The sequence below is a fragment of the Sander lucioperca genome, chromosome 12 (assembly GCF_008315115.2).
Source record: "Sander lucioperca isolate FBNREF2018 chromosome 12, SLUC_FBN_1.2, whole genome shotgun sequence".
NCBI lineage: Eukaryota > Metazoa > Chordata > Actinopteri > Perciformes > Percidae > Sander > Sander lucioperca.
In genome coordinates this window covers 28,994,172-29,010,342 of record NC_050184.1, presented here as the reverse complement: position 1 = coordinate 29,010,342, position 16,171 = coordinate 28,994,172, and the positions used below count along the sequence as shown (strand labels likewise).

General features: G+C 40.7%; 3 protein-coding genes across 3 annotated transcripts in view; all 3 read left to right on the top strand.

Annotated features, from left to right (window-relative positions):
- baz2a (bromodomain adjacent to zinc finger domain, 2A) overlaps positions 1-1,383 on the top strand; it is a 21,964-nt gene extending 20,581 nt beyond the window's left edge. Inside the window, exon 30 of the mRNA XM_036007788.1 lies at positions 1-1,383. This exon is cut by the window's left edge and continues 450 nt beyond it. The gene's annotated coding sequence lies outside the window, so the exon portion shown is untranslated.
- Positions 1,384-4,602: 3,219 nt separating this feature from the next.
- On the top strand, positions 4,603-10,809 carry LOC116062178 (aquaporin-4). Its single transcript, XM_031316785.2, has 6 exons — positions 4,603-4,805; positions 5,320-5,511; positions 6,758-6,919; positions 7,040-7,204; positions 7,983-8,063; positions 10,006-10,809. The coding sequence occupies exons 1-6, from the start codon at positions 4,791-4,793 to the stop codon at positions 10,219-10,221; spliced, it is 831 nt and encodes a 276-aa protein (XP_031172645.1). The 5' UTR covers positions 4,603-4,790; the 3' UTR covers positions 10,222-10,809.
- Positions 10,810-13,108: 2,299 nt separating this feature from the next.
- Positions 13,109-15,056, top strand: mipb (major intrinsic protein of lens fiber b). Its single transcript, XM_031316787.2, has 4 exons — positions 13,109-13,973; positions 14,266-14,430; positions 14,511-14,591; positions 14,681-15,056. Exons 1-4 carry the CDS (start codon positions 13,614-13,616, stop codon positions 14,864-14,866), a joined length of 792 nt encoding a protein of 263 aa, XP_031172647.1. The 5' UTR covers positions 13,109-13,613; the 3' UTR covers positions 14,867-15,056.
- Positions 15,057-16,171: the final 1,115 nt, after the last annotated feature.

Here is a 16,171-nt window from a genome sequence, read left to right as displayed (position 1 = left end):
CACCTCAGCACCCCATCTCCTGTTTGCGTTTTCCTGTCACGTCCTTTCACAAGCCCTATGTCGTAGCGAGGCCTTCGGTCAAGCCTTGCTTGTGGGGTGATGACAGTCTCAGGCCAGGTCAGAGTATTTTGGCACTCAGACTCCTACTGAAAGTCAGGGACTGTAAACACTTTTGCAGCCTAACGGCTTAGCACCGCTCAACGACAAAATGGATCAAACCTCTTCACTGAGCTCGGCCCATTTCTTACCTGTTCAATGGAAATGTAATGTAATGTGGTCTTATTGCTCTATATTTTTATTATATATTCTATATATAAATATATATAAAGATTACAATAGCTGGGATTATTTAATAGCAATAGCTTGTAGTTAATGTGTACAGATTACCTTATAGAGATGTCTAGACGATTTCTGAAAAGGCCAGTTAAACTAAAAGGAATCTGTTCTTGGACTGTCACAAGTAGATGTTGTATAACCTCCACTTAAAGTCTCGCACGCCACACATACACCCTTTTTACCAACACACACATTAACATGCACACAATTTCACACACAAAATACCCACCACCTGCTGCTGTGGGAAATACACTGGTTTCTGAAACTGGGGGACTTTTTTAGTGTTGGTCAGTCTTATATTTCACTGTCTGTCTTGTTAAGAGTAAATGATCAGCTAGTTGCACCTGAACTGTGTCACAGGCTGTATACAACTGCAAGAATGCTACTGCGACACATGGCTCACACTGACCAGACAAGATAGTGTTTGCAGCTTTAAAACTGCAACTGATTAGTGTTGAAAATGTACTTCTGTTTGTCTGTAACTCATCTGACCATGCGAAAACATCAAAAAGTAGTTACGTACGAGGCTAAAACCCTCATCCCATTTTAAAGACTAGAATTGCAAAGGAGCTTTGAGGTATTGGGCACATTCCTGCCTGGTTTTCTGTCTTAACATTCCTTTTTAATGTTTTTTTTTTTTTTTTTTTCTTTACAAGGGCCAATGTATGATGTTGCTTGGCATGGTTGGTGTGCTATGAAGGCGACAGGATGACTCCACAGTCTGGTTTTTATTTAAATGTGTTTCTTACACTGAACTCAAATCCGTTGATAGGAAAATAAACTTTGTTGTCCCTTATTACACTTAAAGAGACGGACGTTTTTTCAAAAAAAAGAAAAAAAAAAGACATGAAAACCAAATGTGGTGTTGAGTGAATTTTTAATAATGTACAGTTTTGGTGACTTTAAATTTGTTCCTTTATATTTTTAGGACCAATTCGTCATTTTTAAGAGGAGGTATTACAAGACTCTGTTGTATTAAGGTGATGTAACACGTGTGCATCTGTAGAATGTACTGTGAGTTGAATAAAAACCACATCTAGTAGAGTATCTAGTAGTTTTTTTCTCTGTCCTATCTGAGTCTTCTGTGTGTTCTCCATGTTTCTCTTAAAATTGGGGTTTCTGTCATGTGTTCTTGTTTCCTCCCACAGTCCTAAGACATGCAGGTTAGGTCAACACCCATAACTAGATGTTTTCTCAATCTTAGTGTGTGTGAAAGACTGGCGACCTGTTTGGGCCCAGTGCATGCTGGGATAGGCTTCAGCCCCTCCCGGCTCCTGAAATAGATGGATATACTGCACATGGCTAATAAACCAACAGGAGCAGATCTAGTGCCTTTGAGAGGTTTAGTATATGTTTTAAGTGTTTTGTGTTTAAAGTTGTTTTCCTGGGACTTTTTGCAGACTAAACAATCAAGAAAATAATATTCAGTAATACAGATGCAGCCCTGAGACTCTATTATTTGTAAAATATCTATGTGACTGAAGTTTATAGTCTGCTGAAAGGTTCTTTAATATTACTGATTGTGTAATTGCAATAAATACAACAGCATACCTGAAAAGAATGTGGCACTGTTAAATACCTCTGGTTTTATTGGCAGATAAGCATTTTCCAAATAGTCACATACACCCTTTTTACACACCGCCTGCTAACCTCATACCTCTACTAAAACTCATTGTATATCCCAAGGCAAGCACACAGCAATATGTCACATTAAAGAGTGAAAAAGAAAGCCAACCATGATGGAAATATGCTGAAGTGTTTGGGCGGGGCTCTGCAGTTCTGTGGAGAGTCCTGTCCGAGGCACATGCTGCTGGGAACGTCCTGCCGTCACTCCCAGCTGCTCTACAGAGGTAGACTCAAGTTCATTCACTACACAACCACTTATATTCTAATACCTTACATTTACAGAACACCTGAAAAAGTAAAAAATAAGGAAATATGGAGGGATATATAAAATAGGTCTACTGTCTTTTTGTGCATCTCCATCCCTATTTGCCTATATCACTCTCTCAAATCCCTGTGCTGGCACTTTGTGTGTGTGTGAAATTGTGTCAGTGTCAGCACTCTGGGAGGAGGGGGCTGAAAACTCCCCACGCCAGCGGGTTCCACTGTGCCCCCCACCCGTCCCGCTCCACACAGTTAGGCTTAGCCCCACAAAAGGGGGGATAACAGTTTAACAGTTGCCGTGGAGAAGAGGGGGTAATCCACAACATAATGGGGCACGCCAGCAGCGCCCCCAACCCCCGCTCTACCAACCAACCAGTTCATTCTGGACTCTGTCTGCCAGATTGATGGCCCATGATGCCTGGAGATTCAGGAGAATCAGATTGGACTCCAAACATCTCCACATCATGGAAGCTGCCCTGCTAAAACATACACATTGTAGTAAATGAAAAAATAATAACGCATTTAAAAACGTCAATATTCAGATGTTGCAAAGCAGCATCACAGATGCAATATTCTCACGTTTTAGTTAAATAGAGGAATTCTGTGGTGTGTTTGATATCAAAGAGTGAAAATGAAAAGCCTGCACAGATGCTGCATCACAATAGGCTCTATGGCAACAGCATCATGAAAGAGTTTGTCCCCATGGTGATCAGAGCAGTAAGTAATTTCTGGAAGGGAGAAAAAAAGGTGGGTGGGAGGACATCATATTTGAGGTCTTTGGGTTTAGTCTCCACATAACATAACAGTTACATTGACTTAGAAAAAAAACATTAGAGGACACAAAGAAGAGTCATATTTATCTGATGCTGAAATGCATCAATGTAGACTATGACCCAATAGACAATTTCACTGCAGAGGATGTGGTCTGTTCTTGTTGCTCTGGTTCTCTGCTCACTAATGGTCCCTTTCTCCTATAATTGATATGAAAATCAGGCTGAGCAGCAGTAATGGGTGCCAGGTGCTCAGGACACACCAACACAGGAGACAACAGGACAAGCCACAAACACCTTTATATTATGTTCATGTTGTACTCTTGTATGTATGTAGTTCATAGTTTTGTTATTGTCAACAAATTCAATGAAAAGACCAAAACCAACAACACATTGGTCTGTCTCTCAATACATCTCGGTTTGACCACCCTGTCTACAACCCTCAAACACACTGATTCTGTTCATTCCTACTGAAGAAGTAAAATATTATAGAGATTATGACTCCACAGCCATGCTAGTGGCTATGTAAGGCTGCACTTAAGCACAGCGGTGCTTTGAGCTAAATGCTAATGTTAGCATGCTAACATGCTCACACAATGACAATGCTAACATGTTGATTTTTAGCATGTATGTTTGGAATGTTCGTCATGTTTGTTTCACGTGTTAGCATGCTAACATTTTCTAATTAGCACTAAACACAAAGTACAGCTGAGGCTGATTTGAATGTCATTTTGCAAATAGTCAGTTATAAAGCTGGGCAGTGTAGTTTTTAGCAAACACTACTCAAAAAGGAGTAAATCGTACATATGTTGGGAATATGTAGATTTGTACACGTGTTGCTCTGTTTACAGCAGAAGGACAGTGTATATGTGGCTCAAAATAAATTACTGTGCCCATGCAGGTTCATAGAAGGAACATGTGAGCCAGTGCAACAATGTGGCTCAGTAATGTGTTTTTAAAGAGTTTTTGGACAACAATGGAGCTCTATGGCACAGAGGAATAAAATATAAAAGTATCCAAATAGGTTTTTGGTCTTTTCACAGGATTTGTTGACAAGAAGAAAAATAGAAAATATCACTAGACTTGACATACTGTGTAGCTGGCAGCATTGGTGATAAATAATAAATATAGGTAGACAAAATAATGTAAACACTTTAAACTAGTTTGGAGATAGGCACATTGCTCCTCCAGACTATTCCATTTGATATGTTTCTGTAAATAAAAAAAATGGAAACTTCAGTCTTTAGTGAGCCTTGATTTTTTGTATTACAATACTAACTGGCAACATTTGAAGCTGACAAATACAACTAACTGGCATTCAACCTCAATTTTAAATGACCCACTTTTGCAGCATTATTAATAATTGTGATTTCAGTCATGGTTATATAATTTTATATCATCGCTGCACCCTCTGAAGTGGCCACAATCACTTCAATTTGAAGATAAATGAAAGGATCCTCGTAGTTCCCTGAACAGGTGTACAATTGCTCAAGGTCGGTAGAATGAGTTGGATGAAGATTGGGAGGGTTAGAGTGTTATATGTGCAATTGTGCATGCATTGTTTCCATGGCTTGCACTGACTGTTTGTGCACAGGCCTGAGATGTAGGGTAAGGAGAGGGTGAGTAGAGAGACTGGGAGGGGGCAGGCTGCTCTCATCAAAGGACCTCTCAGACTCTACAAGTTAATGACGGATGTAGCAGAGACCCTGAAGCCCTCAGACCCCGACAGCTACACACAGACAGACGGACAGCCAGAGAGACAGACCGACATACAGCGGAAAAAAAACTGAGTTTGAAATGACGTGGCGTGAGGTAAGCATCTTATTTCATTTCCTTTGTGTTAAAATCTCTCATGATTTGAAAACACAAACAGCTAATTTAACCAACATTGTATTTGTATTTCATGGCAGTTTGAACTGTCCCAGCAAAAGTAGCACTTTGTTATAGGCCAGATGGTTATGAAGTGTTTGGGGCAAATTATGCATTTTTTAAAATCAATTTTTATAAAGACAATGTGTTACAGTGTTGAAATACAGGTTACTGACATGGGGTTGACTTGTTTGTGTAAAATATAGTGATGGAATAAAGTGTTGTTTATGTCTCAGTGTTTTAACACCACTTGTGTCATTTTTGACATTTCTTACAGCTTTTGATAGCAATATAACTGTCAGTCATATAATATACATGTGGCTAAATCAATAAGCTCAATATGTTTTTTGATCATGGATCCCAGCACTAGTTAGGGTTTGAGCAAGATTCCAGATAAAAAGATGTTTGGTAAACTAAATATAGGCCACCTTTGTTTATGTCCCCTTTCTACGAGGAGCTACGTAGTAAGCAGTTCTGGCGCGCCATTCTCGCAGAGCTGCTTGGCACCCTGGTTTTAGTGAGCGCCGTGCTGGGTGCATCTATGCCAGGCCCTGGAGAGGCCCCCACGGGACCCCTGTACCCAGCAGTGGCAGTGGGTGTGACGATTGTCGCACTGGGACACTGTTTTGGAGAAATAAGCGGGGCACAGGTGAATGTCCAACACATCCTCATACCTAAACATCATTATAGGTAGATTTCCAAAGATTCCCAAAATGACACATACGACCATTCTATTTACTGCTGCATGGTGGCGGTTTAATCATGTGACCATTCTATTTAACGTAACAAGCGCAGATTTATACACGTAGCCTAGTTAACATTGTAAAACGGAACTAGATTAGTTAGATTAGTTTAGATAACAAAAATACGTAGGGTTAGTAAAACATCAGGGATTGGCTTAAAATGAGTCACGTAAAACTACTAAAATAAGGACGTAATGTGATGTCACAGACGTCATTGCATCAAGGACTAAAACTTGGTTCATTTCAAAATAAAAGTTGACTTTTGACTTCACACAGGACACAATATCCAGGCTCCTGAGTGAAAGTTCTGTATTTGTTGTTGTCGTTATGAGCTGCTTGCATAATCGACCCATACAAATGTTTTCTGGGTGAGGATGGGCTGGAATGTCTTATAGTCACACACTCGTTTTAAAGTTGTATTGTTCTTTCTCTGATCAACTCTTTGAAACTCTTTGCTGGTGGTAACATGGGAGTTGAAGTACTCAGATCCTTACCACAATGTACAAATACTCAATTTCAAGTAAAGGGCCTGCATTTAAAATACTAAATAAGTAAAAGTACAGTTAGTATTATTAGCTTAATGTACTTAAAGTATCACAAATAAAAGCACTAAAAATGGCCCCTGTGAGAGATATATTATCATATATGACATTATTAGATTGTTAATACTGATGCATCACTGTGTAAGCAGCATTTTACTGTTAGTTTAAACTACTTTATACAGTCAGGTAGTTTAGTCCAGTGGTTCCAAACCGAGGGGTCAGGCCCTTCCAAAGGATCACAAGATAAATCTGAGGGGTTGTGAGAGGATTAATGGGGCAAAGTGTTGTGTTCTCCAAATATGCAACCATTCATCTTCTGTAACATTCATACCAAGTTATTTTCCCCAATTCAGCTTTACATATAATTTGTTTCCTATTCTCTCCGTTGTGTGCTAACATAATGTTGATATAATTTTGTATTTCTTTGAATTGTAAACTCCAATTATGGTTCTAATTATTCGATTTTGATATACATTTACATTGTGCTTTACCAGTCATAAAAGTCTCTTAAAATAGCATATGTTTTATGGCAGTTTTTATGTTATTTAATTGTTTTTCAATATTTGTAACATTGTTTATATGTAAGTGTGTGTTTGTGCTCTCTGATCAGGTGAATCCTGCAGTGACTTTGGCTCTGTTGGCCACTCGGAAGCTGGAAGTTGTCAGAGCTGTTGTTTACATGGCTGCACAGTGTTTGGGGGCCTCTTTAGGAGCCGGGGCCCTCTACTTGGCCCTGCCAGTCAAAACCACTGCAGACCACTTCGTCAACAGGGTCAGTCCTCAGCTTATTAGTGGGTTACCTTTTGAAGCTTTAGAGACATTACATATTTTCAGAATATTCCTTCTTTTCCTGCTCCTCTTTCTCTTATATACTCCTGTTTACCTTACTCAGGTTCCTATAGAGTTAAATGCAGCCCAGGCTCTGGGCATGGAGGTTTTGTGCACCTTCCAGATGGTCTTCACTGTGTTCTCAGTAGAGGATCAGCGGCGGAGGGAAAGCCCAGAACCAGGAAACCTGGCCATTGGATTAGCACACACTGCTGGAGTGCTAATAGGGGTAAGAGGAGCTTTTATACAGAACGATTGCACATTTTTTTCAAATGTGTTCTGAAATGGTTCCTCAACTACAAAACACAAGTTAACAGAACTTACTCACGAATCACAAACATTTAATGTTATCTGGACTCCACCACTTTTATTGTAGCAAAATGCAAGACGAGAAACTGAAATGTTTTCCTTAAATGCTGATAATATCTTTATTTTAAGTATTAACAATGTTTATAAAATGAGTAGCTCAAATCAGTCAATGTGATTGGTTCATAGCCATTATATAATAACCATATACAATGGCTATGACATCTTATTCCTTTCCACCAGTATATCCTACGAAAGTCTGACAAAATAAGTGAATTAGTAAGCCACATGAAAAATGGCACAACGCGATACATAGATAATAAATGGGAATCAGTGCTAGATATCGAAACTTTAGATGAAGAATGATACAAAACGTGCATGAGACAAGCAACCATGTTGGCTCTGTAGTTTTCTGGAGTTGCACTAGGCAAGGCAAGTTTATTTAATTAGCACAGTTCAGCAACAAGCAAACACACTACAAACGGACATTTAAGTACAATTTAAATGATGTAACGTTAAGGAGGCTATGAAGAGAAAGATACCCTGCAAAAATGGAATGGAAAATTGACCTCCCTGCTGAGAGTTTAAAGAAATATTTTTTTAAAGGAATTTGGAAAAGTGGATTGTTTACATGAAACATGATGAGTCTATATAAATGTATATAAAAGTATATTATTAAAAGTATCTTATTTTTCTGTCAGGGGCGGTTTTCTGGTGCTAGTATGAACCCCGCACGTTCTCTGGGTCCAGCCATCATCACTGGATTCTGGGAAAACCACTGGGTGAGAGAGAGAGCCTCAAAATCAAAATCTGTCTCCATGGAAACACTTGTCTAACTGTGCAACTGAGTTTTCTAATGCGTTTTTATAATTGTTGTCCAATTATAGTCATTGTTTATGTGATAATAATAATCAAAGCAATAACATTTATTGAGTATCAAATTCATGGCTGTACAGCTGAAGGCTCTCCATCCCTTAGTTGCTAAGAGGACAGGAGGTGTGGTGAGGACAGTGGTGGAATGTAACTAAGTACAATTACTCAAGTACTGTACTTAAGTACAAATTTGAGGTACTTTACTTGAGTCTTTTCTTTTCATGTCACTTTCTACTTCTACTCCGCTACATTTCAGAGAGAAATATTGTACTTTTTACTCCACTACATTAATCTGACAGCTTTAGTTACTAGTTACTTTACACATTAGGATTTTTGCACACAAAACACACGTAGTTTTATAAAATACAAGGTTTTATTATAAATGAAACTACCCAACAATATATAGACCTAGAAGTCCAGCTGAAATGATAACTTAGTTGATTAACAGAACTGTTTTGATCGTTTCCAGTTTCTAAAATGTGAGGATTTTTCTGCATTGAGTACATTTACTTTTAATACTTACTTACGTCCATTTTCCTGATAATACTTACATACTTTTACTAAAGTAACATTTTCAGTGCAGGACTTTTACTTGTAACAGAGTATTTTTACAGTGTGGTAGGATCTGAATACTTCTTGGTGATGATCCGGGAAGCTGAGTTCTGGGAGTTTATGGAGAAGTTTGTGAGGTAGACCAGAGTGGAGAGAGCCCTATAAAATACGATGGGATCGAGTTGGGGCTCCTTGTCACATTTCAGTGGCTATGAGTTGTTTTTGTAAATTTCCAAGGCCCAAAGAGGTCAAATTATGCAATATAAAAAATAAAATTCATTTTCAATTAGGGAAAAGTCTAAAAAATGCATATAAATGTGTGAAACTGAAATTGTTATATTCTTGTTTCCTCTCCCATTAATCATCACGCCACCTGTCAGATTGATCTCGTGACCCTTTGGAGGGGCCCGACCTCTAGGTTGGGAACCACTTAACCATTTAAGTCTCGCTTTGTCAGACCCTCCTCCAAAGCGCGCTGGAGGAGGGTCTGCTACTCCACATAGCATTCAAGGATGGGAGGAAAACATGCTCTGGTTTATTGGCATTTCTTTAAACCAATCACAATCGTCTGCTAAGCACCGGAGAAAAGCCACGGTGCCGTTGCAAAATACGCTCGGAAGGAATTTGTTTTGGTGGAACATGTGTATGTTTAAAAGTTGTTTTAGTCGTGCAAGAGAAAACTCAGATTGGACAGCTAGCTGTCTGAATTTACCCTGCAGAGATCTGAGAAAAGGTTAACCATAGTCCTCATAAATCAACCGGAGTTTAAAATGCTAACACAAAGGAAGGCCAAGGCAAGGGATATCTGGCCTAAATTAGTGAAATCTGGCGGATTTTCTGGCGGCAACGTGGCACTCCCGGAAGTGGAACGTCAAGGATATAGAGGAACCACTGGACTGAACTCTATACAAAGAGGTTAAAAATAGCTCCACCTTGAGCAGCTATAACAGTTAAATGCTGCTTACACACAGATGCATCAGTATCTAATAATGTCATAATAATATATCAATCACAGGTGCAATTTTTTACTTTTGATACTTTAAGTGCACATAGATGCTTATACTTTCATTTTGAAAGACTTCTACTTATAATGGAGTACATTTACATTATTGTATTTACTTAAATAAAGGGTTCATATATTGTTCCAACACTGCATTAACATTGCCTCAGTTGTAAGTCTCAGCTGATATTCAGGTGATAATAAGCCATCTATTTGTTTTCCAGATAAAGTGAAAACATTCGTCTATACACATCTCTTAAATCTCATTATAACCTGTTTCTCTTTTTGCCCACCTTCAGGTTTATTTGATCGGACCAGTGATCGGTGCTATACTGGCTGGAGTGTCCCATGAGTTCTTCTTTGCACAAAGCGCCTCTCGCCAGAAGCTCGTGGCTTGTCTGACCTGTAAGGACATAGAGATTGTGGAGACGACCAGCATGACGGGATCATCTCTGTCCACCGTCACACCGAACGCCATGAGAGCCAAGCAGGCAAACAAACAAGAAAACAACTGAGGACACATGCATAAACAAACACATAGAAACACAATATTACAGTGATTTTTATGAAGATGCATAGTGTATCAATTGTGCAGAGCTGGCTTGACGGCGGGATTTATCCTACATTCAATATTACTGTTTCGAGTTCTGAAGCACTTTATGAATGAAATGAAGAAGTATTAAAACCCTTTACTTATAGCAACACCTCAAGAGATAAATTGAACAATTGTTTATTAATTGTAAGATTGATTATAAGTTTCATCCCCAGATCTTTCTTTTAAAGTGTCCTTGTGCAAGACACTGAACCCTGAAATGTGTCCCACAATGATAAATCCGACGTTTATTAACTCAATTAATAACTTTTTTCTATAAAGTTTCAGAGGTGTTTAAGGAAATTATGAAATATAAATGAAAATGATGAAATAGCCATTATAATTTCCCAAAGCCTAAGGTATTCAAATGTGTTGTTTTGTCTGACCAACAGTCTAAAACTAAAAACTTTAATATTTGATATTTTCTGCCTGAAAAACGACTCACACGATTTATCAATTATCCAAATAGTTGCAGATTAATTTTCTGTCGATTAATTGTCTAATTGTTTAATCATTCTACCAACATTCTATCATAATATTCAAAACAGCCATATTTTGCCATGAGTCGTAGAATCAAAGTCCTTAGTGCGTCCTGGGTGCAGTCCCACCTTTACTTAGAGCTGTCCATTTGTGATCAGATCACTCAGATTGGATTTTAATACCAAATGGAAATGGGGTCTTAGTCTGTCCCTGTTGCTTTTTGTTGAAAATGTGGATAGAAAGCTGCATTTCAAGGGGCTGAATTTGACATCCTAGTTGGCTTTCATTATGTAATGTATGTAAAGGTGTAGCCAATCCTGTGAGATTCAATATTGTTAATTTCAAAATTGCACATCATTAAAATGTATAATGGAGACTCATTGAAAGCCTGCTGAAAAACACCCTTATGTTTGCCATTTTCAGTTTCAGGGCCCATCTGTGAATGCTTTGAAATGCTAAAGAGGTCCTTGCGTTGCATTGTAGATTCAATGATGCTCTCAATTAGTCCAATATGTGTCTCATGTCTGCCTGTTAGCGGCTGTCTCCTCTCTTAGGCTTCCTATTCACAATCAAGTGGACCTTCATACTTCTGTAAGGGCTCTAAAGAAAGAACACTTTCAGTGGAAAGAAGCTATGAAATGGATACTGTGTGTGTGTGTGTGTGTGTGTGTGTGTGTGTGTGTGTGTGTTTTGGTTGGATGATGTTTGTCTTGTCTTATACAGTAATGTGTTTTGCGTAACACACTTGTAATTTAAAGGGTCCGTTCCCCCCAAATTATAAAAAAAGAAACACACATTTATAATTGTATTGTAATTTGGATGAACGACTCCTTAAAAATGAATATAATAAAAAGAAATGTGTAATGTATTAATATTCATAATTCATGTTAAACAAAATGTATTGTACACTGTAGTATCTGGATTTGACAGCAAGTATAAAATAAAACCATATTAGCAACTAGTATCACTATAGCAGTGTAATTTGAATACACACACATACATAAACTATTTACACAATGTGCACAATAGCTATAACTGCCACAGTACTGCCAGCATTTTGCATTGTGTGTGTTCTTTCTAACATGTATAAAAGGGAGTCAAAAGGGCAAGCTCAGCATTCTGCTTTCATCACCCATTCCCTCTCACCCCCCTCATCGCCCCAGCAACAGTGATAGCTCTCCACTGGTCAGCGCGATACCCAGGTGCTGCTTAGTAACCCCCACCGCCCCACACACACACCCCACACACACACACACACACACACACATCCCTGCTGCCCTACTGCACCTCTCCCTTTACCCAAGCTCCACACACACACACACACACACACACACACACACACACACACACACACACACACACACACACACACACATAATGCAAACCTCTGCCGAGCACCTCCTAGAAGCCCCGGTCACAACAGAAGACACAATCCGCTGGTTGTTATTGTTGTTTGTTGCTTGTGGATCTGTGTTTTTTTCCACACTTTATTGGCTTTTTCTTCCCCTTCTGATGTCTCCACTACGCTGCCGTTGGCTGTGGAGTGGTGCCAGGACTTAGTGTTCATAAACACAGGCCTCTGCACTGACTGCTGCCAAGATGACTGGTGATCATCAGCCATGCTTGGTGGTGTAGTTGTCTCCAGAACATTTAAACAAAAGCAAGAAATAATCACAAACATTAGCATTGCGAAATCAAGCCAATGCTTAGTTAGCTGTTATGTCTGTGCTTTAGTTTATAATGTATTTTTGTCTTGTCTCTGTCCATACGTAGCCCACATGCTGGTTACAGACAATGGATTCACAGGGTCAGGCATTTCAGTGTATGGGTCAGTTCAGCGCTGTTAGCTTTGGGCACTTCCGTCCGGGGCCCCAACTGTATTATCTGCATGTGTGTATATGTCTATGTGTGTGTGCATGTGTGTGTCTTTTTGCATGTATGTTTGTGTTTTCTGCCCTTGTCCATCAGCATTTGCATCCCCTGATTATGACAGTGATGATATGTCAATAGATGACATACGCCCCAAAGAAAACATTCTACTCTCAGCTCCAGCTGCTTTTCGCCGTGATTGTTCCTCCTAGCTTCCCACTTCCACCTGAATATAAAATACAAATACTTCCTGTTGTCTCTTTATCCAAAATCTCTCTACCTCTCACTAAATGTCTTTCATGGATTTCCACTCATTCTCGCTTTATCTGTTTCTCTTCTCGGATACATTGACTCTCTTTTGGCCTTGTTCTGTTATAGGGGGCGACGGAAGGGTTAAGTTTGTTTGATTTAGGATGTCCAACACTGCCGCCCCCCGCCCTTGGCCCTACAGAGGGATTATGGCGTCACCTGGGGCCCCTGGAGGGTATTATAAAGCCCCTGCCTGGCCCTCTCCCCTCCGTCAGAGAGGCTAAAAGGTCCAGCGGACACTCTATCTATCCCAGTCTCTACTTTAGAAACACCCCTTTAGCATTGATGCCCACCTCCTCTTGACATCCCATCCCACCTGAGATCTCCACTCACACATTATATCACACCTATGTCTTTGCAACAGGTGGAGAGAGGTGGCAAGCAAACGCAGCTGAGTTGACTTTACCAACCCAGTTCACGGCTTGGTCCGTTGCGTGGATTTGTCTGTTGACGTTCTGAAATCCTGTTTTGTCTTTGAACTGACTCTCTCGAGTTTTTGGTCAACCGAGTTAGTTGAATACAAAAGGGAGATCATTTTTTTGTTATTTTTTGGCATTCGAAGAGGACTGAAAAAGTACACATTTACCTTTTCTAGACCCTGATTTATTTTTAAAGAATCTTCTTCATCTGGTGGAGAGCCTCAAGTGAACGGTCACCATGTGGGAGTTCCGGTCCATGAATTTCTGGCGGGCGGTCTTTGCAGAGTTCTTCGGGACCATGTTCTTTGTATTTTTCGGCATGGGTGCTGCCCTGCGCTGGACCACCGGGCCTCATCATGTCCTTCATGTGGCCCTGTGCTTTGGGCTGGCAGCTGCCACTCTCATCCAGTCGATCGGCCACATCAGCGGTGGCCACATTAACCCTGCCGTCACCTTTGCCTACCTAATTGGCTCGCAGATGTCTCTTTTCCGGGCCATTTTCTACATGGCCGCCCAGTGCCTGGGTGCTGTAGCTGGGGCTGCTGTGCTGTATGGGGTCACACCTGGCAACATGAGAGGCAACATGGCAATGAACACGGTAAGGACCTGACATGGATGTATCAGAGAACAAGCACAGCAATGTTCTTTGGGTAGGTTGATTTCATCCATTGGATACATGGCATATATTTAAGAGTTCAGGAATTTGTAATCATATGAGGTTCAGTTCAGTAAAGCAATCTTTTGAAACCAAAACAACTAGTATAATTGTTTGCAGTAGCTCATAATCTTTCTGAAATAAAAGAGAAATTCAGTAGTATATGCTCAATACATCTCTGAGATTTCTTTGACTCATGCAAAGATTTTTTTTTTGTCCATCTGTGTATCTCCAGCTGCAGCCTGGCATCAGTCTGGGAATGGCCACCACTGTGGAGGTTTTCCTTACTATGCAGCTTGTGGTGTGCATCTTCGCCGTGACTGATGAGAGGAGAAACGGACGCCTGGGATCTGCTGCCCTATCCATTGGCTTCTCTGTCACCATTGGACATCTCATGGGGGTAAGGCACATGGAAACAGATTTCAAATAACAATTCAATATTTTAAAACACAATACAGTAACAAGTGTCTTGTGTTGTAGATGTACTACACCGGTGCTGGAATGAACCCTGCCAGGTCCTTTGCCCCTGCTGTGCTCTTCAGGAACTTCATCAACCACTGGGTAAGACCTGCAGTCACGCTGAAGATACCAATCTGAGCAGGAATCATAAATGACTGAACACTTTGTTAACTGATGTTTGCTGCTGGCAGGTGTACTGGGTCGGGCCTATGATAGGAGCTGCAATGGGTGCCCTCCTGTACGATTTCATGCTGTTCCCACGCATGAGAGGTCTGTCCGAGCGCCTGGCCACACTGAAGGGCAGCCGGCCCCCCGAGAGCGACACCCAGCAGGACGCCCGCGGGGATGCCATTGAGATCAAGACGCAAGCCCTATAAACCTGCCCATGCCCCCTTCTCCGACTGGGGCCGAGGGATGAGGGACAAAGGCCCTGAGCTACGCCAACCCCACCTCTACTACCCCCCATGCCTTCACACAACATCGCACAAGACTAACCCAAATACTCACATCTAGACTAACACATACGATTTTTTCCATTGCCACTGTAAAAACCGACACACACACACACACACACACACACACACACACACACACACACACACACACACACACACACACACACACACACAAACAGGTTCACAACCTTCAACCTCAACACACAACAAGACTCCTCTACCCCCGAGTCCTAACTCTGTATTCTGAACTGGACATTGTGTTTTTGATAAATGGTGACCAGAGCCTGAACCAGCAGCCGCCTCGTCTCCCTCAGCCCACCTGTTTCCTCCTCTCAGCCAGGCCTTCATCTCATCTCAGAGGAGCATGGAAACCCTGAAACTGAGCAGAGAGGTTTAGGGAGGCAGGTGTTGGAAAGGGGGGGGGGGAGAGGGAGACCAAGGGTGGGATAAGGGTGAGGCGGGGATGTGGGTATGATATGAGAAGGGTAAGAGGGCATGGGGCAGGTGATGGAGTAAAGGGGTGGGGGTTGGGGTTTGGGTAGAGTAAAGAGGGCAACACTCTGGGTTTGTGGTCGTTTCAAGTTGGGTTAGACCAGTGAAGATGGGCATGCTTTTCATTATTCATCTGAATTTATCTCCATTTTAGTTTGTTTTTTTTAGGTTCATTTTGTTTTCTGCACTTCAGACACAAGACGTGGATGTATGATACCATTAGATTTTACCAGGGTTTCAATATTTTCAATCACTACATTTTATCTGTGGGTTTATGTTTGTGTGTGTGAATACCTCTTCAGCATGTGTGTGTGTGTGTGTGTGTGTGTGTGTGTGTGTGCGTGTGCGCAAGTGTGTGTGTGAGAGTGAGCGTGAGCATGTGTGTGCGCCTGCCTGTGTGTGTATGAGTGTGTTTGCAAGTGAGTGTGTATATGTGTGTATGTGATCAAGATTGCAGATACAGTACTTTTTATTTTGTTTTATTTATTGTCATTACCGCTCTTCTGTTTCGTACCATTAACTGTGTTCATTTTGTCATCAATTTTTAAGACATGATCATTTCTCCTCCCCTCACTGTGGTATTTGCTATGATATTCATTTTTACATAAACCATCTGCTTTTTTGTTCTGAACCAGCGCAATCCAAAGGAAATGTTGTATCCCAGATTTTGGTAGTAGGTCTGTTCACTGCAGATCAGCTGTGCAAGCTTTACATTGAGTCTCCTTTTATTATTTG